A 27,842-nucleotide genomic window follows, 5' to 3' on the forward strand; every position below is an offset into this window, starting at 1 on the left:
AGACGAGTTCCCTTTTAGGAATTTTTTTTTTTTTTTTTTGGGATTTTTTTTAAATAAAAAATATATTTTAAATAAATAATATATTTTTTTTCCAATGGGAACTCATCTCTTCAGACGAGTTCCCTTTAGTTCCAATTTTTTTTTTTTTAATTTGTGAATTTTTTAAAAATATATATATATATATATATATTTTTTCATGGAACTCGTCTCTTCAAGAGACGAGTTCGCTTTTTTAAAAAATTTTATCCCTTCACCCTCTCTCCTCTCTCCTCTCTCCTCTCTCCTTTCTCCTCTCTCTCACCCTCTCTCCTCTCTCCTCTATCTTATGTGCAAAAACTACCATATATTTGTAATAACTTCTTCCACTACAGTAATTTAAGCATAACTTTTTAAAATTACTGTAATATTGAGAAAAGTCCATCTTTCTACAAACCTAATATTTTGGAAGGTTCAAAGCCCATCGCCCACGGGTCAATTTTTTGCCATTTCATTGAGCAGACAACAGCTAGCCAAGGCTAGGGTTATTTGGTTGATCATTGTTTTTGGCCTTGACTTCCTCACCATTTTTATCTTTCATTCATTTTTTTTTCCCCTCCCTTTCTGATTCTGGAACTTTCAGGATTTGATGGTAGCTTTGAAGCTCGTCGTTTAGTGGGGTCTCGAGCCCAACCATGGTACCTTTTATAAGTCCACTGCGCTCTCTAGTAGGCATTTGATATTTATACAATTTCATTAAAAAAAAAATTTTAAATGGAAGTTGTAAAAATATTTTATGACTTATAAAAATTGAAGTTATTTTAAAAAAAAAATAATTATATCAATAAATTTTAAATTTTAAACCGATATTGTCTTTTCAAAAAGATGACTTTTTATTGATTCTTTAAAAAATATAATAAATTTGAAAATAATTTTCAAATTATTATATTTAAAAAAAATGGCCTTTAGTTTTTTTTTTTTTTTTTTTTTGTCAAAAACCCCTCTATATATAGTCCCTTTTGCCTTTTTATTTTACAAAAAAATTATTTGCTTGAAAAACTTTCTTTCTTTTGAACCTTGGATCGATGTTCACATAGTACTTAATTTGACCCAGAATATGGATAAGTGAGCATGCAGTAATATGAATCTAGGAATACGTTTGAAGGTGTCCAAATCAACTTAGAACAAGGAGGCCATACTGGTTGTTCAAATGATTAATAAAGCAGCAGTTCCATGGACATCAATCCATGTGAATGCTTCACCACTTTGTGATGAGGATGCTTGCTGATGACTATATGCCTCAAGCCAGGCCATTGACAAACAAGAAAGTGAGAATTCTTCAACAGTCCCCGGGCCATGGTAATGGATGGATCACAAGAACGATAACAAATTCCATATTCCAAAGGAAAAGGAAGCTATAATTAATTGCTAACTTTATTCCTTCTTCTTGGTAAGGAGCGAATATTATATATCAGTGAAAAGCAAATCCCTCGGTACAACTTTTACCTAGTCACTTGCCTGAACTTCCTTTCTTCAGAGAGCAGCTTGGCGAATTGAGTGAGCGCTTCCTGGTTGGTTCCCTCTCCCTCGAGTTGCTCATGCCTGCCAGTCTCTAAGTTTACCCTTGACAACGGTTTTGTTAGCAGCTCCTTCCCAATCTCTCCAAGCCTTTGTAGATTTTCAGTGGTTGCAACATCTACAGATGATTCTTCACCTGTCAATGTGTCATCCTGTTTATCCATCTCCATGATATTAGAACCACTGGATGGTGGTAATGGAAATAATTTAGAAGAGATGAGTGAAAAATTATTCCTTGGTACATACCTGAATGCGGAGGTAGTTTTTCTCACAGCCGAGTGACTGGAAGACGGTGGAAACATGAATATCAACCATATCAGAGCTTGCATGGCTGAAAATGTCTAGCAAAGGTGTGGCGCCATTGTTATATGCCCATCTGTGTAAGCCCCATCTGGAAGCTTCGGCTGCACTGTACTTCTCTTCATGCTTGGGTGCACCGGTTCCCAAAGATAAAACTAACATGCTCTTGCTGTCCATTGGTTTCATCTCAATGAACTGGGTGTTATCCATCAAGATCTCTTTGGAAATGTGGCTCATGGCCACTAGTGTCTGTGGAGTTAGTAAGATTTGTCCTTTGTTATCTTTTCACCAACAGATAAGTTTGCAAATACCGATCATTAAACATCCAAAATGATCACGATTTTTGTCCAATAAGCTACTTACTGGATTATTAGCTGCGACCCCACCGTCAATGAGATTAAAACTGCGAGTCTTTCCATTGGCCTCTTTTGTCTCAAAGTAATGTGCTGGGAGATAAGTGGGAGCTGCGGAGGTACTGATGCAGATATCTGATAGTCTAGCATTCTTGGCAACATTCACCTTTGCCTGTACAGATGTTTAGAAGGAAACTTAGCATTTCGTGGCTAAGAATGAAGAATTTGGTAAATGTTTCTGCCGGGTAATTACTAGTACCATACCTCATCGGTTGTAAAGATTACTGGCTGAAGGAGCTTGATGTCAAAAGTTGGTATGACAACATTTGTTAGGGTCTGCTTGAGGTAAACTTTATCTAGTAGATTAACTGTCAACGACTGCAAGTACTTCCCATTGTACTTTGGCCCCCTGACTGCGTCAATCAAACTACCAAACCGACTGATGGTTGACTTCCCGAAGCTTATGCGCCTGCAGTTTGAGGGACACATCAATCAAACCACAATTTCTTCAGTTTTGTCTACCCAAAGCGACGGACGTCCTTTACCCATACTTGCAGATCAAACAAGAACATGACCTCAAAAGTGAAAAGCCATGTATGAATGAATGCTATACCTGTTCTGAGGGAAGATCTCGGGGCAGTGGTCTAAGTAGAAGCTGTTGATGTCCTTTGCTGCAAACATAGGGCGATTGTCCTTGTTGGGAGCTGTAAGCATGGCGGTCACTAGCCCGCCAGTGCTTGTTCCTGCTATCACGTCAAAGTAATCTGCAATTCTTGCATCGTCTCCATCAAGTTCCTGGGAAGCAAATGTCAATGGTGAAAACGACAAAAACTAAGAAAAATAAAAGATTGCATCCCCTCCATGTTAAACCACTTGTCAAGAGTACCTGAAACTTGGATTCAAGAAAGGCAAGAAGGGTGCCAGGAATAATCCCCCTAACGCCCCCTCCATCTATGCTCAACACCGTTACCATCCTTCCTTTTCCGAAACTCGTAGCCATTTTGATTCAGAAAAAGGAAGATTAATTTCAAATAAGACAGCTATCTTTAATGATATAGCCACAATTAGAGGTTCAATTTGGCTGTTTATATCGCTTGCACATTAGCACTTCATGTTCTTACTCCTCCACATGACTCATAATCAATGGTTTCATGCTATACCCCACATACAAATGCTGGGAATCATATTCTATCTCTGTATTCTCAAATTAATTACGCTTCGTGCACGAATATATTTCTTTTTCTGGTTGCTTCTCAATGATCTTCTTCCACACAAGTTTACAAGAATATGGCTTTGCTCGAAATTCCTCCTCTCTTTCTCCACGTGTTGTGCATGGGTTGGTTTTTTTTTTGTTTTTTTTTTATTTTTATACTTTTGGTGAGATTTTGTAATTGCATGAAAGTTACATATGATACTAATATTAATTATGTCATTATTAAAGGGTACTAATGGTTCTGGGAACCTCCTCAAATATTATCCTAACCCATGAAAAGATCCGTACGTGTTCATCAAGAGTTTTATCCCATAAAAGTACTCAAATATTATTTGATGATTTTTAGTTGTATTTTTATTATGATGGACAATTTTTTTGGACAAACATCTATTTTGAGAAATTAATGCTCACCATAAAGGTCAAAAGATATATTCTTGATTTTAAAATTTTTATTTTTAATTACTTAATTCTTTAATTTAATATATTCCTTATGTTTTTTTTTTTTTCAAATATAATTTTTTTAGAGTATTTGCTACTTTCCTTTTTAAACATTATACTTTTAAACTTATATAGTTTATTGTCAAATACTAATTTTTCTATCTTTTTTATACAAAAATAAATTATTTAAAAATTTGAGAAAAGATCTCTTAAGAACAAACATCATCTATTTTGAGGGAGTAATATTTATTTTAAAGGCATAACAATCTCTTTCTTAATTTTTTAAACTTAGTTTTTAATTACTTAATTTTTTTCTTTTATTTTTTCCTTTTTATTTTTTTCAAATATTTTTTGTACTTGTATTAATTTCACTATTTTAAACTTATTTGATCCACTCTTATTGTAGAAAGAAAAGGTGAAAGGGAATAATATTCATGGTAAAGGTACAAAAAATGAGTATTTAATTACTTAAGTTTTTATTTTATATATATATAAACATGTTCCTTTTTCCATTTAGAAAAGTCAAATATTTTGATTTTTTTTTTAAGTTAAAAATTTAGAATAAATTATAAAAAAAATAGAAAAACAAATAACTTAAAGTTTGAAAGCAAATTACTTAAAAAAAAAAAACTAAAAAACCAAGCAAATTACTCTCAGTAAAAAGGTAAAAAAAAAAAACAAATACCCACTTAATCGATATATATAATGATGTTGATGCCACCATGCCAAAACAACTCAAGCATTTTAAATTATTGCAAAAATTGGAATGCATATTATATAAGTCATGAAAAAAAATATAAAAAACAAACTATTTAAAGTTTAGAAATAAATTATTTTCAACAAAAAAAAGGTTAAAAAAACAATATATATATATATATATATATATATATATACTCACACATTTTAAATTATTGCAAAAATTGGAGTTCATAGTTTATTAAATTAATTAATAAAATGATAGTAAAAGAAATCATAGGTTTAAAAATAAATAAATAAATAAAATTCATACAAACTTCTGAACGGCTGATTCACCTGCTTTCACTCCTTCACTTTCTCCTTCAAACAAGGGACCAATTGCAACCACTTATTCAACCTCGCAAGAAAAACACGAACTATCCCAAAAGTTCATGAATTTTCAAGGAATAACAAAAATGGAGACTTCCATGATCACATATATTTTTCTCCGTGGTTGAGCAGGAGAAAGAAAGAGATCAGAGTGTAGAAGAAGAATGGAGAAGGCAAATGTCAACTTCAAAGATTTGATGCCCACAAAGCTACAGCCATGTAAACATTTAGTGGCGAATGCGACAGGTGGGGCATCATATATCTTGGGTTTCCTCCTTGTAGTCTTTCTATCCAATATTGCCCATGCCCTTCTAAGAACTTTTCAACAGCCAAGGATGGTTGCAGAAACTCTTGTAAGTTTCCCTCTTTCCAAACAAGAAATTTTTTACATGTATCCCTCAATGGTTCGAGGTATTCAGCGCTGTTTCATTTCATCATCTGCAGATGTACAAAACTACTCTCTTTTTTTTTTTTCTTACTTAATACTCTTTCCCAATTGCATTAATCATCGACTAATGATTTACATATCTACATCATCAAATTCATTCAATGAGTCTTGTATGTGAACGCATTACACAAATCATTATCCTTGCTTTATAAAAAGTCTCTGTTAACGGTGCTGTTCTGTAGTGGGTGTGATTTATATCCTATTACTGGAAAGGACTTATTGTGATTTCGTTTCTTATATGGAAAATGTTTGCAGGTAGGGATAATTGCGGGCAACATCGTGCTTACCCAGGAAGAACTCTTTGCAAACATACAACAAACCTTGGATAATATCAAGGACTTTGGTATGATTTGCCATATGTTTGCGTTGGGTCTAGAAATGGATCCCTGCATACTCTTTCAACGGCCAACTCGAGAGGCTATGGTGGCCTATTCTGGAATGCTCTCTACATTTATACTAGCATGCCTTTTGACTCCATTTTTTCATTATTCGGAGGTCCCAAACTACAAATTCACCTTCTCCCTCTCCGTTACCCTCACTGGCACTGCCTCTCCCCTGCTAACCCGCATAATCACTGACCTCAAGATTGGGAAATCGGACATAGGACGACTTGTAGTTGCAGCTGGAATACACTCTGATTTGGTATCAACTCTTCTCATCTCCATTGGGTTTGTTATCCTTTCAGCCGACAAAAATCTCAGTGTCAGGGATTGCAAGAGTATCTTGACGATAACTTCTACCTTGATACCTCAAGCACTAATCACCGCCATGATATCTCCAATTTTCATGGGCTGGGTCAATCATGAAAACCCGGAAGGAAAACCTCTGAAAGGCTCCCACATGGTGCTCTCGGTAGCTTTTGTGGTCATAAGCTGCAGCTGTTCGGCTTTGGCAGGGTATAGCCCCGTGATGAGCGCCTTCATATCAGGAATTGCTTTGCCTAGGGAGGGCAGACTCTCAAAGATGATGATTAGCAAAGTCAACTACTTCTTGAACAACATCTTCTATCCAATTTTTTTTGTTTGGGTGGGCTTGATGGTCATTTTTCCCAAGTTCCATCCTGGCAGCCCCTGGACATGGGCAAGAATGATTTTCATTTTTGTGATTGCAACATTGGGAAAAGTTGTTGGAACCTTCCTGTCAGGGTTGATGTTTGGATTTAATCACCCAGAATCGGTTGCACTTGGTTTACTTCTTAATGTCAAGGGCCATTTTCATATGTACTTAGCCCTTTCCGCTGTACAGGTAAGCCTCTATTCCCTCATCCTTCAACTGTCATGGTTGATATTCCTACCAAATCATGAAACTTGGAGACAACTAGTCTGGCTTTTACTGAGAACTTTGGCAATGGAGTTGACAGTTGTACTATAATTGGTTACCATGGGCTAGGTTTTTGAACTTGCATTCATTCTAAGTTCCCAGAAACTAGAACCCCACAAACATGATCCATGCATGGGGCATGTCTATATGTACGGATAAGAGCGAGGATCAAGACTTGATATTTGTAGCGCTTATATTTTAATCTCTGAGCAGCATCAGCGACTATATATAAAAGCCATTTTTTATTTTACCATCCAAATCTTACTGCTTTGTTTTCTTAAACCAAATTCAGAATGAAATCACCACTAATTCAACCGGCATTGGGTTGACACTTGCAATTTTCTGCACTGTGGTCTACGCCCCATCAGTGGTGGCCTACATCATTGGACGTGCAAGGAGGAAACGCTCACCAAATCAGCGGATGGCACTTCAATGGCTCGACCCCACAAACGAGCTTAGAATCCTGCTATGCGTCCATGGCCCTCAAGAATTACCTTCTGCCATCAACTTCATTGAGATATCTCGGGGGAGAGATGATCCTGCGATCATGGTGTATGTGACTGATATGATCGAGCTCACTGAACAAATAGAGTCCACACTTGTACGCAATGAAGGAATGGAAGTGGCGACTGTGACAGACAAGATAGTGGTAGAGATGAGAGACCAAATCACTAGTGCAATCAAAACTTATGAAGAGGAGCATAGCGAAAGTGGTGTAACCCTCCGGCGAATGTTAGCTCTCTCATCATTCAGTGTCATGCACCAAGATATTAGCATTTTGGCAGAGAACTTGCTCGTTTCTCTCGTTGTACTGCCATTCCACAAGTACCAGGCATCAGATGGGAACATGATTGAAGCCCAGTCCAAGCTCCGGTACGTGAACAGAAAGGTATGTACACAAATATTTGATACAGAAGTCAGAAGTTGGGGAAGCTAGACTTCAAATTATACTCAAAACTTTTCCACACTGGGACTGCTTGATATATTAAAAGTAAATCCGAATTCCTAAGTTGTGATGATGATCATTTTGGTGCCTAACAGGTGCTTCAGTATGCTCCTTGCTCCGTGGGGATACTGGTGGATCGGGGTTTTGGAGTGACCAACAAAATATCAAGATCATCTATATTTCTAAATGCAGCAGTCATTTTCATTGGTGGCAAAGACGATAGGGAAGCGCTTGCCTATGCCAGCCATGTGGCCCTGCACCCCGGAGTGAAACTCACAGTCATTAGATTCCTATTGGATACCAATGCAATTGCCAAATCCACAAGGCTCGGCACCTGCAAGATTAGCCTTCCTGAGCAAGAAGAGGAGATGAAGCTTGATGATGAGTTCTTCGCTGACTTCTATGAGAGACATGTTGGAGGGCACGTTGCTTACGTGGAGAAGTATCTTGCAAATTCAGCTGAGACCATGTCAGCTCTGCAGTCATTAGAAGGGAAATATGGACTCATCATCGTTGGCCGAGGGGGGAGGGTGAATTCAGCATTGACAGCTGGGATGAATGATTGGGAGCAGTGCCCAGAATTAGGTCCCATTGGTGATCTTCTTTCGGGGTCTAGTTCAGTAGTTTCCGCCTCCATTTTAATCATCCAGCAACACCGTCCTAAAGGAGAAATAGCTGGCCTCACCGAAGAATTTTCGGTTATGTAAATATAAATCCTAGCTAGCTAGTAAGATAGCTTAAAAACTTCAGGATCCGATTACAGCTAGATGATTCGATAATTTCCAAAATAATACTTGTAGAATGGAAAAACATAGAAGAAAACTAGTTGACAGTGACAAAAGAATATTCCAAAAAAAAAAAAATTACAAAAGCAATTTATGTTGTCTAGGTATATGCATTTCCCAGGATGATTTTGCTTTTGCTTTTGCTTTCATCTAGTTCCAGGTAAGTTTTGTTTAACATCTTTCTCCATATTTGGGAAATGAAAAACTTGTTTGATCAGTATGATTTAGAAATGAAAAAATTATAGTACTATTTACTTATTATTCTCTTAAAATAATTTTTTAAAAATAATTAATAGAGCAAATAGTTTTTGTTCTTCGATTTTATAAAAAAAAAAAAAAAGGTAATATAGAGAAATTAAAAACATTTAAAAAGAAATTGCAAAATGCAATTTGATAAAGTAGAACATGATATTTTTGTTCTTCCATTTTTTCTATCCCGTACTTAGAATTTTTATATATGATTTCTCTCTAAATTGCATATATTTTTTTGAATTTTCTTGAACTTTTTTGGACTTTTCCCATTGAAATCAAGTTGTATTTGATGCATGTTGATTTGTTAATTATTAAAAATGATTTAAAACTCAAAAAATCAATCTAATTATTGCCAAAATACCATGAAACTCAAGAAAACGATTAAATAATACAAAAGCTGATGATGAAATACTTTGCTAATTTCTCATTTGCACATAATCATAATTTTTCAAATTTTTTCACTTGAGAAATAGATGCTAAATGGACTAAACCTTAATGTAGTGGATTCATTGATGAGTACTTTAATAATTTTTAAAATAATTTACAATTTAATAAATAAAAAATTATGAAAAATATGGATCAAAAGTGACTATTGTTTCATGGAATCATTATTTTCTAACTCTTCTCATAAAGCAAATAGATTCCTAAGTAAGCGATAGTTAAGGGGTTACATTTGTTTCTCCTCTATACATAACTACAATTTTTTTTTTAAAAAAAAAATATAACTAAACAAACCAACCATATTGGCCATTGTAACCTTTTGAGTGTGTCATCTACAAATATTAACCATTATATTCTTCAAATTTCATTAACAAAATAATTTCTTTTATAAAGGATTTCATTATTGGAAAACCTTAGGGCTTGTTTAACAATGTGATTTAAAAAAAAAAAAATTATTGAACTCTTGTTTGGGTTATTTTTTGTTGGAAATAATTTTTGAAAATTTTTTTTAAAAAAATATAATGAGAAATAAAAGAATTTTAAAAACTAGAAAAAGAAAAGAAAAGAAAAGAAATGGAAAAAAATTGTCCTTTTTCTTCCATTTCCCTCTACAAAATGCTAAAATCCTCCATAGTGATTTCTCCCCCAATTGGATGTATTTTTCTAAATTTTTCCAAAAGTTCCTAAATTTTTCATTAAATAAATAGACCCAAAGTCAAACAAAAATAAATGTTTAGGATTAATTAATAAGTTTAGTCAATTTTAAATTAATTTGGAACTCGAAAGGCATAAACATAAGAAATATATGAACTCAAATTGGTTTAGAATGACTTTGAGCTAGTTTCTCTTCAAGATACAACTATTTTTTACAAATTTTTAGGTGGACAAAGAGACACCTAATTAAGTAACATTTAATACTTAGATTCATTAAAAATAATTTGGAACACAAAAAAAAAATTGATTAAATAAATATCACAATTTTATGGATCAAAACTAGTTTAGAATAACTCAATTTTTTTTAGGTATATAACTATATTTTATGAATTTTTCAATATATTAAATTCATTAATAAATTTAATAATTTTTTAAAACAATTTGGAATTCAAAAACCAAACTAATTAATTCCATAAATTCCTAAACCAAAAAAGATTAAGTAACAAATTTATACGTTTAATGAAAACTTAGGTGATGATGCATTTGTTAGGAAACAAGCAACTTTGAGAAAGAGAGAATCTATTTATCTTTAATTGATTAGAGGTATGGAAAAAAGATGATAGTCATATTATGTAAGATGTATTGAAATTTTATCATTTGTAACCCAACAACACCATTATGTTTATTATAATATTATTATTCATGTTTTATAAAAAATTATTTATCATCAAAAATAAAAAAAATATTTAAAATAATTTTATTTTCTTTTTTATTTAAAAACTAAATTTTAAAATAATCGGTCACACTATAATTCGACATACTTAATTTATTTTAATCAAAATTTGAAGGTCTTGATGAGACGCATAAACCTAAAAATATTATGATCATTTGGTAAAAAATCATGTACTTGAATTCATGTATAAGTCAAGATTGAGAAATGACAATGTCTAACTTCGGAACATTGCTTTTTCTACTAGGTTCATTTGATTTGCATACAACTTTTTCTTGCTCAGAAAATTAAAAATTTTAAGAATTTTGCACTAATATATTAGCTTTTTTTAATTTTAATCTCTTATGCTAGAATCATCTGACTTCCTGACTATTAGCAATATTTTTAAAATCGGATCGGATTGATGGATGGAAATTTGACTCGTAGGTTGGTCATGTATCCGATTTTGGATCAGTTTTTAAGCCCTTTTTCACGTTGTACTAAATCGGTTAACCGATGAACCGATGGATCGGATCGATGGTTGAGGGCTTGCACTCTTAGAGCTTTTTCCCATTCAGTGCACCCACTTTTGCAAACCATAAGGCAGGGCCCATCAATTCCAAATGTTACAAGCCATTTTTTTCAATTACAATCAACATTTCCATATCCAGACTTATCGATGGCTAATTCACCTGTTTTCACTCCCGCAGTTTCTCCTCCAATCAAGGAACCAATTGAAACCACTCATTCAACGCTTTGAAAAAAAAGTCCTAAAAATGAATGAATTTAATTTCAAAGAGAACAAAAATGGAGATGTCCATGAACACAAGTATTTCCTCTGTGATTGTGAAATAGAAAGAGAGAAAGAAGAAGAATGATGGGCAAAGTAAATTTTGATCTCCCCGACTTGATTTCCAAGAACCTGCCGTGTAAAGATTTAGTGACGAATGTGAAAGTTGCAGCAGCATATATCTTGGGTTTCTTCGCCGTAGTGTTCCTATCCAATATAGCCGGTGCCTTTCTGAGGTCTTATCAACAGCCAAGGATGGTTGCAGAAACCCTTGTAAGTTAATCTCTCTCTTCCCAAACACTAAAATTATTTCATTTTCAATATCAGGAGAGGACAATGCATCTTATGATGGTTCTAAGCATTCAATGGTTTTTTTTTTTTAAATTCATTCAATCCTTTGTGTTTTGGATCAATGTTAAGGATATCTAGCTTAGGAATTCTGTTTCTTCTTATGAGTACGCATGTGCATATTAATGGGAAGTTCTTATTGTGATTCAGTTTCCTATATCTATGGTGTTTGTAGGTAGGGATAGTTGCTGGCAACATAATACTAACGCAAGAAGATCACCGTGACAACATAGTGAAAACTTTGAATGATATTATCGAATTTGGTATGATTTTCCACATGCTTGCGTTAGGTCTAGAAATGGATGCCCGCATACTCTTTCAGCGGCCAACTCAGGAAGCCATAGTGGCGTTTTCTGGGATGCTCTCAACGTTCATACTAGCATACCTTCTGACTCCATATTTTAATTATTCGGAGTTCCCAAGCCATGAATTCACCGTCTCCCTCTCCGTCACCCTCACTGGCACTGCCTCTCCCCTGCTAACACGCCTCATCACTGACCTCAAGATTGGGAAATCAGACATAGGACGACTTTTAGTTGCAGCTGGGACGTACTCTGATTTGGTATCGACTCTTTTCATCTCCATTGGGTTTGTTATCATTTCAGCCGACAAAAATCTCGGTTTCAGGGATTCCAAGGATATCTTGAAGATAACTTCTACCTTGATAGTTCAAGTAGTGGTCACCGCCGTGATATCTCCTATTCTAATGATCTGGGTCAATCATGAAAACCCGGCTGGAAAATCTCTGAAAGGCTCCCACATGGTGCTGTCGGTAGCTTTTGTGGCCATTAGCTGCGGCTGTTCGGCTGTTAAAGGCAAGTACAGCCCCATGATGAGCGCGTTCATAACGGGAATTGCTTTGCCTAGGGAGGGCAGATTGTCAAAGATGATGATCAGCAAACTCAACTACTTCTTGAAATGCATCTTTTATCCAATTTTTTTTGTTTGGGTGGGCTTGGGAGTCGATTTTCAGATGTTCAATCCAGGCAATCCCTGGACATGGGCAAGAATGATTTTCATTTTTGTGATTGCAACATTAGGGAAAGTGGTCGGAACCTTCCTGTCAGGGCTGATGTTAGGATTTAATCTCCCAGAATCAGTTGCACTTGGTTTACTTCTTAATGTCAAGGGCCATTTTCATATGTTCTTGGCTCTTTTCACCTTCCACGTACGTAAGCCTTTCTATTCCCTTCTTTCAACTATATATAATGGCTGGTGCTCCTACCTGACATCATGGAACTTGAGACAAGTCTGGCTCCTACTGAGAACATTCTCAATGAAGTTGATAGGTGTCCTGCAATTTGTCACCATGGTTTTGAAGGCTCAATGCTTTTCAACTTGCATTACATTCTAACTTTCGAGAAATTAGAACCCCACAAACATTACCAGTGAATACATGTCTTGGGCATGTCTATATATAAAGACAGGAGAGGAGCAAAGACCCAACTTCTGTACCACTTACTACTTCATTCTTGGAGCAACACCAGCTATATAAATTAAAGCTATTCTTCTGTACCATCCAAACCGCTACAATCTAACGGCTTTGTGTTCCTAAACCAGATGAAGAATCATGAAATGATCATGACGACTTCAACCAGAATTGGTTTGACACTTGCAATTTTCTTCACTGTGATCTACGCCCCTTTAGTGGGGGCCTACATCATCAGACGTGCAAGGAAACGCTCACCAAATCAACGGATGGCACTTCAATGGCTCGACTCTGAAAATGAGCTTCGAGTCTTGCTATGCATTCATGGCCCTCAACACCTGCCTTCTACCATTAACTTCATTGAGATATCTCGGGGGAGAGACGATCCTGGGATCATGGTTTATGTGACTGACATGATCGAGCTCACGGAGCAAATAGAGTCCACACTTGTACACAGGGAAGGAGTGGAAGTAGTGACTGTGACCGACAGGGCTGTGATAGAGATGAGAGACCAAATCACTACTGCAATCAAAACTTATGAAGAGGAGCATGAAAGTGGTATTACCCTCCGTCGAATGCTTGCCCTCTCACCATTCAGTGTCATGCACCAGGATATTTGCCATTTCGCAAGGGACTTGAACGTTTCCCTCATCGTACTGCCATTCCACAAATACCCGGCAGAGGATGGAAAAATGACTGGAGCCGACTCCAAGTTCCGATTCGTGAACAAAAAGGTATATGCATATATATCACAGAAGAACGGAAAATGCTCTAGAGTATACTGGACATCCTTCTTTTTAGTTTTCCTCTCTATTTTCTTTTCCTTACTGAGAACCAAATATAGTATTAAAGAAAATCTGAACTTCCTAATTTGTCATAACGATCGTTATGGTGTCTAACAGGTGCTTCAGAATGCCCCATGCTCAGTGGGAATACTAGTGGATCGGGGTTTTGGAGTGACCAGAAAAATATCAAGAACATCCATATTTCTACATGCGGCAGTTATATTTATTGGTGGCAAAGATGATAGGGAAGCACTGGTCTATGCCAGCCACGTGGCCCAACATCCAGGAGTGAAACTCACAGTTCTTAGATTCCTATTGGACGCCAATGCAAATTCCAAATGTACTAGACCTGGCACCAGTATGGTTAACCTTGCTGAGCAAGAAGAGGAGATGCAGCTTGATGATGAGTTCTTTGCAGGGTTCTACGAGAGACATGTAGGAGGGCAAGTTGCTTACATGGAAAAGTATCTTGCAAATTCAGGTGAGACCATGTCAGCTCTGCAGTCATTAGGAGGGCAACATGGACTCATCATAGTTGGTCGAGGGGGGAGGGTGAACTCAGCATTGACAGCTGGGATGAATGATTGGGAGCAGTGTCCAGAACTAGGTCCAATAGGCGATATTCTATCGGGGTCTGCTTTTGCGGTTTCCGCCTCCATTTTGATCATCCAACAACATAGTCCTAAAGAAGACTGAGCTGGCCTGGCTGATCGATTTTCTGTCATGTGGAAGTAAATCCTAGCTAGTAAGATAGCTAAAGACTTCAGGATCCAATTATAGCTAGGTAATGCAAAATTTCCTATATCATTAGTTGTAGAATGGGAAAACATATATAGAAGAAAACCAGGGGGCAGTGACAAAAGAAAGATACTGAAAATGAGTGAAATTCCCAAACATATCTTTCTCCATATCTGGAAATCGAAATCATTCAGTAGACTGAAACAAATTATGAAATGTTCGATCGGCCACGTGGAAATGAGTTTTTTTATAAGTACAGTCCATACAACAAGAAAAATTGCTTAACTGTGGTACATTATCCTAGTATATATGATGATGTTTATATTATTCATCTTCCTACTTTTTTTGGTTGCAAAAAGAACATGAGATTTCTTTTATACTCATTAGGCAAAATATGCCCATACAATCTCGAGCTAACAATGATCTAGCAATTAATGTAAAAGAAAAATAAATAAATAATCAATATAGCACTTAAGTGCAACTCCATATATAAGAATGAAAATTATCAAGTTTTATAAATATAATGATCATTTTATAAATACATCAAGATATATCAAGAAATATTTGTGAAATTTTTTACTCAAGATATTGGTTAAGTGAAAATTGATCAAAACGTACAAAAATATTGGAAAAAACTTCAAGAAATTAATGATATTAGAATTAATAATATTAATATATATAAACAAGCTAATTCAAACCTAGTTTTAACCGCCAAGAGATGGAAGGTGAATTGGAGTGTTCATCCTTTTTTTTTAAATGCAATTAAGGGCAAGTTGAGAAAAAAAAATGATGTAAAGAGCAAAAAATAAGGGATTAAGAGAACGAAATGCAAACTCCTTTATAGTGGTTCAACATATCGCCTACATCTACTTTCTCAAGCTTTTAATTGAATGAGAATTCCATTACATTCAAATATTGAACCTCGAGCTTTCAATTCATTCATCTAGATTCTAAGATTCCAATGGACCTTTACAAAAACTTCAATTGATCTACCTTACTTAAAAAACACTTCTCACAAAAGATGAATGAAAGTGAAGATGTAAATTTCAATCCTAATAACAAGTAAAGCTCGTGATACAAATAAAAACTAAGAAGGATTTGAAAGTGTACTTGAAAAAGTGGCAAGTTTTGGAATAAATGCGCTTATAAGAGCTTTGAATGATAGAAATAGTTGGTTTGTCAATTAAATGCAATGAGTCTCATCTCCATAAATGCTCTTAAACACTTCAATTTATATGTTTTCAATCCCAAAAACCTGGAAAAAAAAAAAAAAGGCTTAATTGGTTGAGCAACCGATTTAACCGATTCACTAGTCATTGTGCATTAGTAAGTGAGCATTAGGGTTCAAGATTTTAACTAATTAAGCAACTAGTTTGACAAATCTTGTCTCAACTTGTTAAACACACAAGGATTCATCAAAATCATAAAATCATCCAATTATAATGGAATGTGATCTTTTAAAGTTCGAAAAGGGATGATATTGAAACTTTACGTGCATGAAAAAAAGATTAAAAAAAAAATTATACTCAAGTTCACCAACAAGTGACAATCTTAGTAAAAGTCATAGGTCTTCTTATCATTTAAAAACTTTGATCCTTAAGTCATTGATATTCTATTGTGGTTGTTTGAACTTAATTATTTTAAACTTTCAAAGGGAACGTTGAAATTATTAACTAGATTTGACTCGTTAATAGCCTTAACCTTGTCTCTGATTATCAAAACTTAATTAAGAAACATCTTGGGCTAGCTAATAGATTAGCATAAGGGCCTAAAAGAATTTTCAATTAAAATAGGAAACCCAAATTAATTTTATGCTAAAATGAAAGATGAAGCTTGATGGTTTTGATTAAGAGAATTAGAACAAGACTCTTTTCATGTCCTATTCCATTTATCCTATAAATCAAAAGATTTATCCAAATACAAAAGGAATTTTCAACAAAATTACATATTTGAAAAATTAAGTCTTTATAATAAGAAATGAATAATTTACTCCAACTTGTAAAAAGGCGAATTTCAAAAAAAAAAAAAAAAGGATGTGAAGATAAATTCATGGCTATCTTGAGTAGAAGAAAATCCATGCATCTTTAAATTTTATCAAAGTAAAAACAATTACCATTCTTTGTAAAAAGATGAATATCCAAAAAAAGGTTTCTAAATTTTGATCTAGTGCAACATATTCATATTATAATAGTAGCTAGTCCCTTAATAATTTAGATTTCTCATTCTTTAATACTACAATTTAACAGAAACTCAATTACCATAATCAAATGAAAACAATTCTTTTCTTTAATTTTGTTCATATATTGTCTTCCACTCCATTTCTCCACATACTTCTCATACATCATCCATTGTTTTTATATTAAATACTTGTTAATAATGTCTCTTATTAATTATTAAATAAATAGTATTGGTATTCCCATGGCTAGTTTTCAACACCAAAAAACAAAAATAACAAAAAAAATTGTGAATAATAAAATTAAGAGGGATGATTGCCTGAGGCTCTTTTGAAAAAAGCCAAGAAGTGGTCTATATATTAAGTCCTACTTTCTAAGTTATTTGAGCTCGTAGAAAGAAAATGGAGCTCGCGTGAATGCATGAGGCCCAAGCTCATCTCTGGGAGAGAAAATGGTTTATATTGGAATATATTATAAAATAAGAATAAATACAAGGCAAATAAAAATAGAGAGAAATGTATATTATTTTTAATAATGTATAATAGGGAGGAGGAAATCAAAAGAAAAGAATAAAAATAGTATCTTCTTGCTCGAGATGGTCCTTCCACATGATATGAGAAGTCTTTTATAAGCATCATCGAATGATCTCTGATTACTCATCTTTAACATGACTAGATGGGGAAGTTCATAAATGAAATATTCACCACTCATTTGCAATATAATATTTTTTATTATTCTTTTTTGTTTTACCTTGTTCGTTCTCTTGCTTCGGCAATTGCATGTCTCAAGTCTCAACCTTCCGTGGACGCAACAAATGCTGTATTTCAATGAGATGGGCCGCTAAAGATACCGGCCCATATAGGGCTTATCCTAATACATTCGAGGCTTGATCCATGAATTTGAATGGCCCGAAGAAATGCTGAGGGGCGAGTATCGGATTGGCACAATACCCTTTGATCAGGTGGCTGGCCGGTCCATAAGCCGGAAGAATCCACCTTTGTTTGCAGCGACATTAAAACATTTTCCCAATCTTCGCTTGCAGCGTAGGACTCAACTCCAACGCCGACCTCACCTACTCAGAATTCCTGAGTCATTCATGGCGGACTCGGGTTCCAGGTCCGTTCTCCATTCTTGCCCCCTTATCTCAACTTCCTTTCTTTTTCTTCATTGGTTAACCTTCTATTTGGTTCCCGAGAAAACGAAAGAAAAGAAATTAAAATCTGGATTTGTAAATGATGGAACTTTTGATTTAGTTGCTTTTCTTTTTCTTCTCCTACCTTTCTTAGCTGCTAATTGGAACCCTTTTGAACAATATGTAATCACACGATTCTTGAATTAAAGGCTCTGATATAATCTGATTAGACTTGAATTGAAACTCTGAATTCAGGGCTTCTTCTGAATCTGATTGCAATGGTGACCCTAAATTGGGCCCAGTCGACCCGGGCTATGCCGAGATCATTGTGGTACGTCATGGCGAAACTGCCTGGAATGCTGATGGAAGAATTCAGGTATGCGGAAATACATTTGTTTCCCTTGAAATTCGATTGGTTTATCTTCTGATTGGTAGATTTCCCACAATTTTAAGCCTGTGATCAGTTGACATCGGTAAATGGTATGTGAAATTCAAAAATGACATATCACTCTATAGAGGATGCCCTATAAATTCCACTGCATTGCCCTATTTGCTGTTTTACTCAAAAGTTTCCCCATCGATTCTATAAGTTTTCCAGAGTTGTGATTGATGTAGGCTTCATTCCTAGTTGAAAACCTTATGAGAATAACCCGTTGTCAGCTCATGGTCTTGTAGAATTTTATGCTTTGGTTTTTGCCTCATCTCATGCCCAACTTCATTTTTATTTCTTTTAACAGGGACACCTGGATGTTGAATTAAATGAAGCTGGGAGACAACAAGCAGCTGCAGTAAGCTTCTAACTCTTATTTTACATGTCTTTATGTGTTTTGCCTTTCAAATGCTTGATAATTATTTTACTCTCTCTTGAAGGTGGCTGACAGACTATCCAAGGGACCAAGAATCTCTGCTGTTTACTCATCTGACTTGAAACGAGCTTTTGAGACAGCACAGGCAATAGCAACCAGCTGTGGCAGGTTTGAGGTATGAGACAAGAAGCAACTTTCTGAACATATATTTCCTTCTTTTTTTTTCTTTTTCTTTTCCTGTTTCTGTTATTACAAATGCAGATGCAATGGGATGCTAACAGGATCCATTTAAACTATCTTTTTTTTTTTTTTTACTGTATCTGCTTCAAAATTTCTAATTTTTTTTTTCCTTTTTTGTTGTTTACACACTAAATTAGAAAGAAATGGCACATGGAAGCTTGTTCTGGAAAGCATCTAGTCAGTTCGGATGCTTAAAACTTTGATTGATGGGCTTGGAATTTGATATGCCCTGTGAAAAATAGATAGAATCACTACCATATGCCTTTAGGATGATACGATAAAAGAAAGCTGAAGCATTGGATGGGAACATATGACAATAGTTAGGTTAAGCTAGGAGTTAAAATAAGAGTACAATTGATGGCACCAGAGGTACCAAAATATAGACAGAAGGTTCTGGACAGCCAAGCTAGTATTGGAAGAGGTGGTAAATTACATCAGTGCCTTTGCTAGCAAATTGAGCTGTAACAAAAAAATGAAGACACGCATGAACGATGAGCAGATTTGGGAAAATGGAAGCAATAGAGGCTCTGGGCCTTTCTGATTCAAATTAAGAGTGTGAAATTCACGGGAGATAATGCTTTGTGACTTTGTCAAGGCTGCAGTGATTGTTTGATAAGATTCTGAAGACCAGGAAATTATTAGGCCCTTAGATGAGAGTTGTTCTTATACCAATATGAAAAATTAAATAAAATTCAGTTTTCATAATTGGGAAATGGGAATGATATGGAATAATTGAGGAAAAATATTAAAGATATTGATAACCTTTATGATTTGCACCCGAGGAATATACTATTGTTAAAAGTTAAGACTTTGCCTGGCTCTTGTGAATTAGATTATAAAGATTTTATGGAGTTAATTTGATGGGTTTTGCAGAGGAAAGAAGGTTGAAGCAAATACATTGATGCCATCAATAACATACATGAAATAACAGTAGCTGTAAAATTAGAGAAAAGGAGTTTCCTGTTAGATATGCATAATCATGGTCAATTTTGTTCAGGCTTCTTTATGTGTGGATGAATTAGTTGTACCTTCTTTTTGTAACAATAGTGCCCCTTTTCCGATTGTTATTTCAGTGATTTGTCCTTGTTTAAAGGAAATATTATAGAATGTTAGACAAGTAGAACACACAAACTCACAAAGGACATATGTAGTAACATAAGAAAGTAGCTAAGGAAATTGATATGGATGAGTGGAAATACAATAAAAGATAAAACTTAGCACAAATGCATTTGGACAACCTTGGGAACACATATCTAAATGGTTCTAGCATCTTGATCATGCATGACAACCAGCCCTTCACTTCATTCCACCTGATCTCTCCTCCCCTAAAAGAAAAATACCTAAAAAACAACTATACCTACTGTCATCTACATAAGGAGGACAAGAACCTTTAGGCTTATATCTTTTATTTCTTCACTTTTTCTTGTTGGGCTTTGGTTTCAGGTTATTAAAGATCCAGACCTACGGGAAAGAAATTTGGGGGATCTTCAAGGTCTTGTATACCATGAAATAGCCAAAATTAATCCTGAAGCTCACAAAGCTTTTTTATCTCATAGGACTGATCAAGAAATTCCTGTAAGTATTCTTTTTACACTTGTGATCTGTAGAACGCTAATTTTATCATAAATTTTTTGTGAATGTTGGACTGCTGTTTTAAAGTTTAAACAAAAGTGTATACTATTGGAAATTGGAGAAACTTGTGGGCAGGGCTGCAAAACAGGTCTGGCTTGCTGTAACTAGACCCCTTTGCCAACTCATAGAAGATCCTTTTTAGCCTTTATCCTCTTATTTGGGTAAAACGCCTCAAGTTTAGTATTTTGCTAAATTGAAGTGTCTTTAGCCTTTTAAAACATTGGATATATATACAAGTTTAGTATTTTGCTAAATTGCCAACTCAAAGAAGATCCTCTTTAGCCTTTATCCTCTTATTTGGGTAAAACGCCTCAAGTTTACTATTTATTATTATTATTATTATTATTATTATTATATACAAGTTTAGTATTTTGCTAAATTACCAACTCAGAGAAGATCCTCTTTAGCCTTTATCCTCTTTTATTTGGGTAAAACGCCTTAACAGTGTCATTCGCCTTTTAAAACATTGGATATCTATACAAGTTCAGTTTTTTGCTAAATTGCCAACTCATAGACGATCCTCTTTAGCCTTTTAAAATATTACTATGCTTCCCCTTATTTGGATAAAACGCCTTAAGAGTGTCATTACCCTTTTAAAACATTGGATATCTATGCAAGTTCAATATTTTGCTAAATTGTCAACTCAGAGATGAATCAATAACTTTTGGACAAGGCCAAGCATGGTTTGGTTTGGTTCAATTTTTAGCCCTATTTTTAATTAAGCCAAATCAATCAATTAGAAAAATATACCTAACCAAACCACCAAATTGATGCCTCTAACCTAACTAAACCAGTCCATATAGGGGTCGTTTTAAATTTGGTATATATATATATATATATATCAACAACCCATATTGTTTTTTCAACCAATCAACAAATATAACATTTTAGGCCTTAAATCATAAGTTTTTTAAAATCTATTTGTTAAATTGTTTAACATATGAAAAAGAACTTAAAGAAAAAAAAAAGGTAATACACAAACAATCCTGATACACTAGCCTAAATGACATAAAAACAACAAATAAAAGCATTTTATTAGGGAATTGGGGTGGTTCAAATTTATTCAGTTTGAAAGAACTACTCTAAACCAAACCGAACTAAATCAATTAAGAAAAAAAAAACTCCTAAGTGGACCAAACTACCAAACCAACCATGTAGGTTGGTTTAGGTTGGTTAGCCATTGAAAAAAAAAAATATCCACCCCTAGCTTTGGAGACAAGTTAGAGTCAAATTGAATTGAATGAAATCTAGAGAAAAACCAAATAAAAAGCAGAGAATCACCAAAGAAAAAGTAGAGGATCTCCGCAATGATGGAGGAATAAAAAAACCCTCCATCTATGATTAGAAAGAAGAAATTTAACCCACTTGTTATTGACAAGTTCTTTAAGATTGGCCCTTGAATGTTGAAACTTCAAAAGTTCTCCATTTTAACAATCTTTTTGTGTGACCATGTTGTTTGTTAGTGGTTGAAACTTGAAAGCCATCTTTGGAGGGGCATTAATGGCATCACAATCTTGATTGGTGCCATCTTTGCGATGATTCACATATGGCGGTGGCCTAAGGCGAAGTTGTTTACATCTTGACTCTTAACTTGCAATGCAAGTTGTGGAAATATGAAAGGGGTATTTAGGTTTGCAAAGGTTGGGTATATATTTGGTGCTAGTTGTAAAAGTGAAATGGGTATTGGGTATTAGGTTTTTATAGACTGGTAACTGAATATTGGGTTTATTTCAAATGTGTAATGGGTATTTGAGTTCATATAAAATAAATGGGATGTGGATATGGAGATTAAAAATGGATATAAATATGAGTATAAAAAGGGATATGGTTATGGTGCCAATGTATTCATTTTTAAATATATTAATTCAAATAAAAATAAAATTAATAAGTTTTATTTTTTATGATTGCTTTTATTTTTAGTATATTTAACAAGAAAAATAAATTTAATTTTTTCAAAGATGATTTCTTTGTTTCGAAAATAAAACTTTTGTATGTATCTTTACTTTATTTTATTTTTTTATCATTTCTATAATTAGAGAGGCAGCAGAACACTTGAAATATAAATTTTGAAATTTTGAAAATACTTGTTTTTGGACAAACCTTTTCTTTTTTTTTGATAGTTCCTTTTTATTATTTTGATCTTTTATTTTTGAAAATAAAATTTTATTTTTATCTAGCAAGCTACAATGCTAATATCTTTTAGACCAATTATTAAAACTTAGTATTAGGTGTAAATATGGATACAACAAGGTTATAGAATTTAAGGAATTTTATTTTTTAAGAATAAGTTTTTCTTAATAAATTACATTAATTTATTATATTTTTTATAAATTACTCAAAAAAATAAGTTAATTTATAATTTATGCAAATTTTAAAGCTTGAATGAGTTAAACGAGTCATAATCATGTCAAGCGGGTCATAACCATGTTCTCGTAATATACATGGAAATGGATTATTTGGATTAGTTTTCTATTAAATTAATATAATTCAACCCAACTCAATTCAACATATTCATTTAACAGATCCCACAAGTTGAGTTGTATTACCCCTGTAACAAATGGATAATAATTGTGTCAAAAGAATCTAACACAATTATTAAGTTACATTCAGGCTGAGTAAATTTTCTCATTTTTGTTAGCTTGAACAACATGAACTTGATACAACACAGCCCAATTGCCACCCCTTGGTTTTCAAATCCAATGTATTGAATTCAAGACAATTTTTTTGTCAATAGTATGTTGAAAGTGCACAGCTTGACCTGGAGTTCATTTAATAAAGCTGGCAGGCTGATTGCTGGCTAGGGGATGTGATGAGGCTAGGCTGGATGGACCTCAAGCTGGGGTTTTGTGTATTAAGCTGACCTTGGCAGGCCAGGCCTCGCTTGCACCCTTATTTTTTGGGATCATGTAAGATGGCATTGTATTGAGCTCATTTCAAATGCATTGAACTAAGTACAAGTGATGGAACATGAGTACAGACTGTGTTCAAATGCAAGGCCCTGATACATCAGGCTGGACTTCAGTCTATGATATGAGGTTGTCTGATGTTGGAGTAGTTCAGATAGATGTTAGCTGTTGTAAGTTGCAAATGAAACAGCTAAGTGTGCACGGTCAATAGCATACTTCAAAAAAGAATGAAGAATTTTGGAGAAATGTAATTATGATGATTAATACCTTATGAAACCCATCCTCGACATGGAACTCAATTTTGGAATGTGTGATGAACTTATTGGATCTGCTACTCATCCATTTTAGTCCATATGATGCAGGGTGGTGGAGAAAGTCGTGATCAAGTTTATCAACGCTGTACATTGTCCTTGAAAAGAATTGGCAGCAAGCATAAAGGTAATTTAAAATGATGATATCCCTTTTCTAAGTAAGTTTACATGGGGGAATGGAAAAAAAACTAAGTTCGGGTGTATTAAAAATCATGAGTAATGGTGCTATGCCCTATTTAGGCATTTAAAAAACCTTGTTTGCCTTTCAAAGCCTCCCTAGCCATATCACAAGTATATGAAAGTTCATAAAAATTTATGCTTTTTGAAGAGCTCAGCAGTGAAACTGAAAACTATTTTTGCATGTAGTTTTCTATCATGGCCTAGTCTCAGACTGTAAATTTGAATCTTCTTTGGATTTATTCAACTGTTCCAGTGAGGTTTAAGGTGTTGGGTTGCCTTAGGCTGTTAAGCATTAATTGTATACTTGCTATGTACATAGGGGTTTGTCCTCTTTTGTTAGGCATATTCCAATAAAATTATTGTTGCCTCATGGAAAATTTATGCTTTTCCTAATGGAGAATGCTCTTTTGTCCGTGAAATTTACATGGTGTTACTTGGTCTCATTTCAGGAGAGCGTGTGGTTGTGGTCACTCATGGGGGTGTCATTCGAGCACTTCACAAGCGGGCTTCTCCAAATGGACGTGCAGGGAAAATAATGAATACATCTGTCAATATATTTCACTTGTGTGATGGGGATAAGTGGGTCATAAAAGCATGGGGCGACATTAGTCATCTCGACGAAACTAAATTTCTGGAGTCTGGTTTTGGTGGGGACAGAACTTCTGGTTGATTCATACATGGCTGACCTTGGCATTTTGCAGCCACTTGGTTCAAGCAATGGCATTCTTGAGTTACAGGAGGGAGAAAGTACTCGGCCTTAATAAATTGACTGTTATTCTCAGTTATTATTTCATCCATGTGGCCTGGGAGAGGATTGATACATCTTATACAAGGTGGATGGATTTTCACTCCAAACTTTGTTTCTCCACTCCATACTTATGAGACAACTTAAAGCAAAAGGTAATGTAGCAACAGCCATATGCCATTATTGATATTAGATAAATTGATATTCTCATGCCAGATGTTACCAAATAATAAAATGCAAGTAGTCCATCTGAAGAGCAGCTGTGGTTCTGATTTTATAGAGCAAACCTCTTAGTCTAGTCTATTGCTTGTGATGCACAGATGAATGACTTGTCATTTGATTCGATTTATGGTTGTCTCGATCTTTTGGCCTGTGTAGCCCATGCGTTAGATCGCGTGCATTAACTCGATTTTGGCCTCCAGCATCTGTATCTGACCTACTAATCCAGGGGACATACACATAACAACGATGCTATTGCATCTGTTTTTTGCCCTAGACAATTGCATGGAGAATGGCCCCATGAATTTCACATCTCAAGAGTTATCCATATCTTCCTAGATCAAGATCAAGTATGCTTGGGAACTCCTAAATGTTAATATTAATTTGTTAGCATTAATTATTCTCCCTTCTTTTTGGTGCTTTGTGATTAGTTACAGTGAATCAATGATGCATACTTGGGCAGCATGAAATCCCAAATGATCTTGAATCAGAGCCAAAAATTTACCATGATAGGTTGTAGTTCGTCATGTCAAAAAACATTGTAGTACGGATGATGTTTTGGCAAACATATATTTTATACAGGTTGAAGTCGGGTGACAAATGACGCTGACATCTCCACCACAAGGCGTGGGTCAGTCCAAGCATAAGATATAAAACTTAGCAGTTACTTATCAAAGGGGAACCGGCCAACATTGTCCTGGAATTATGTCAACTCATCAGAACCTTTTCTCGAGTTCTAAAGCAATTTGCCTCGAAAATTTTTGGTTCACGTTTGGTTAGATCCTGTCTCTCTGAGTAAATTTCTATCATTTGGTTGCAGGCATGGGGGTCATTTCAACATAAAATTCAATGAACCCAAAAGAAAAACTGAATTGTCCTCTTTATGTCAATAGAGGGAATCAAATTCAATTCAATTTCCAACAGTTTATGATAGGATAAGTGGAACCGTCTAGGGCCACATCCTTCAAATTCAACCTTATTTCCTCCAAGCATGCAATTCGGAATTCATTATATCTGCTGTATGATTTTTCAGCACGCCCTCCATCATGCCCACAATGTTAATGCTTCATGATTATCATCGAACCACCCATTTTTTCAGTTTGAATTTTAAACCCCAACTCATTTTCGCTAAAGGTCCATAATAATAAAAGGATTTATAAAAAAAATAAAAATAAAAATTCCTGCAGGGGCCAGGGGGCTACAAGAGCACAATGTCGCAGGGAAATGAACTCAAATTCTGACGTCTGAGGGCCACCTTAAAACAGACTTTAAAAGCCAATCCCATCCTGAAACCAACTATGAAAAGGAGGGCTGAGGCACTGCTTCTGGAAGGTATTAATGCAAGAAGAGGACATGTGCCTCCAGCACCACTTAATTTCTTTTTCTCAAAGCTAACTTAGCGTGCCCTTCATTAGTGGATCTACCCTTATAATGAATTATTCCCCCCCTTTTCTTTCACCATCATTACCGTTATTATCTTCTGGTTAGTTACGTTCAGGTTAGTTAAATTTCCTTTCCCTCCCGCCTCTTTTGGGATTGTGATCTGTTTGACTTGAGAAAACATCTTCATTCCATGCATAATAGCTTCACTAAAATGATGATGAAAAAAACAGAGAGAAAGAAACATAGCCAATATAGAATGATGATGAACATTTTTGAATTGGTTATGGGGCAAACCGGCAAGGGTCATCCTAGATCTGTATGTTGGAGTGGTTTTCAAAATATAAAATTCCCAAATATCAAATTTGGGCCTCAACATTTGATACCAACGTAGTACACCTTTGTTTGTGGTTGTTGATTTTATCTGACGGCAGGTGGGTGGTTAAGGATATAAATCAAAAATGAAGTGTCATTTGCAATAATGCCATAAATTACAAAGAAAAAAGAACAAACTTTCCTTCTTATAATATAATATTTAAAGGGGTTTGACTTACCTAATCGGTAAAGGTGGCAGCAGCATTATCATCGTCGTCGTCATTATGGTTCAATAGTCAAAACCCACAAGCCGCAAGTGCGTCACAAATTGGAAAGGATATTGGAGAAAATGTCTGCTCGAGTACACATATTAATATTGAATGTGTGTGTAATATTCCTAGCAATGAACGGCATCAATTCGGAGAAGGTAGGCTTGGACGGTTTGGAAGCATCTTGTAAATTGTAATGCAAGGCTACGCCTTTTTCCCACGCTGCTACGTAAGGCTGATTCCAGCTCTGATCTCACCTCGCTGGTTTTTAGAATATGGAAAAGTTAAAAATTTTAAAAAGCATTAAAGGAATCAAACCGATATCTATCGATTTTTATGCGTATTTGGACTAATCCCACAGGTTTTGAAGTTAACAATAAGATAAACCTCTGTGGTCCTGAGGGACTCAAACTAATGACCACTGCTGAGCAAATCCAATAATGAATCAATTAAGTTATCTCTAATATTTCAAAGCAATATCTCTCAATTATTAAATTATAAATAAAAAAATAATTATATTGGATTTTGGAGTCATTGATTCAAAATTTTTATTAATTTAATTTTTTTAAAAATTAATACTGATTTTTCAAATAAAAATTATTATTCAAAAATTTAAAATAGGTCAAAAATGGGTGTCAAAGTATAGTGGGGGGCTAAATCATTTCTAGGATTGTTGGGTGGACGGCAAGGAGAATGAATGTGGGTTCTGTTTTGGAGGAATTAATAAAAAAAAACCATACATTTCGCTCACTCTTCATGGGACCAATTCTTTCACCAGTTTTCCACCGCCCCCCTTTCCTTTCCATTTCCTATTTTAATGCTAAAATGGCAAAGTGGCTCTCTAAAGTCATTCTCCCTTACCCACTTTTATTTTAACCCATTCAAATATTAAAACAACTTGGGATTTTAATTCGTATCTTTCATCCATCATTTTCCCGAGAAAATAACCGGTCTAAGAAGCTGTC

At 34.8% G+C, this 27,842-nt stretch overlaps 4 protein-coding genes across 4 annotated transcripts; 3 read left to right on the top strand and 1 right to left on the bottom strand.

Annotated features, from left to right (window-relative positions):
- Positions 1-1,345: 1,345 nt before the first annotated feature.
- Positions 1,346-3,343, bottom strand: LOC100244172 (patatin-like protein 2). Its single transcript, XM_002262906.4, has 6 exons — positions 3,094-3,343; positions 2,821-3,002; positions 2,472-2,676; positions 2,218-2,379; positions 1,801-2,103; positions 1,346-1,706 (listed from the first exon to the last, which is right to left on the bottom strand). Exons 1-6 carry the CDS (start codon positions 3,205-3,207, stop codon positions 1,479-1,481), a joined length of 1,194 nt encoding a protein of 397 aa, XP_002262942.2. The 5' UTR covers positions 3,208-3,343; the 3' UTR covers positions 1,346-1,478.
- Positions 3,344-5,057: 1,714 nt separating this feature from the next.
- On the top strand, positions 5,058-8,344 carry LOC100249329 (cation/H(+) antiporter 28). The gene is made up of 4 exons (XM_059737727.1): positions 5,058-5,276; positions 5,627-6,616; positions 6,984-7,580; positions 7,733-8,344. Exons 1-4 carry the CDS (start codon positions 5,088-5,090, stop codon positions 8,342-8,344), a joined length of 2,388 nt encoding a protein of 795 aa, XP_059593710.1. The 5' UTR covers positions 5,058-5,087.
- Positions 8,345-11,355: 3,011 nt separating this feature from the next.
- On the top strand, positions 11,356-14,526 carry LOC100254441 (cation/H(+) antiporter 28). Its single transcript, XM_059737728.1, has 4 exons — positions 11,356-11,541; positions 11,792-12,784; positions 13,177-13,779; positions 13,948-14,526. The coding sequence occupies exons 1-4, from the start codon at positions 11,356-11,358 to the stop codon at positions 14,524-14,526; spliced, it is 2,361 nt and encodes a 786-aa protein (XP_059593711.1).
- A 3,083-nt stretch (positions 14,527-17,609) lies between these two features.
- On the top strand, positions 17,610-24,948 carry LOC100853988 (phosphoglycerate mutase-like protein 4). Its single transcript, XM_059738446.1, has 7 exons — positions 17,610-17,858; positions 18,130-18,250; positions 18,612-18,662; positions 18,745-18,855; positions 20,364-20,495; positions 23,821-23,896; positions 24,399-24,948. The coding sequence occupies exons 1-7, from the start codon at positions 17,659-17,661 to the stop codon at positions 24,617-24,619; spliced, it is 912 nt and encodes a 303-aa protein (XP_059594429.1). The 5' UTR covers positions 17,610-17,658; the 3' UTR covers positions 24,620-24,948.
- The last annotated feature ends 2,894 nt before the right edge of the window (positions 24,949-27,842 follow it).

Source organism: Vitis vinifera, chromosome 7 (genome assembly GCF_030704535.1).
Source record: "Vitis vinifera cultivar Pinot Noir 40024 chromosome 7, ASM3070453v1".
In the NCBI taxonomy this organism is placed as follows: domain Eukaryota; kingdom Viridiplantae; phylum Streptophyta; class Magnoliopsida; order Vitales; family Vitaceae; genus Vitis; species Vitis vinifera.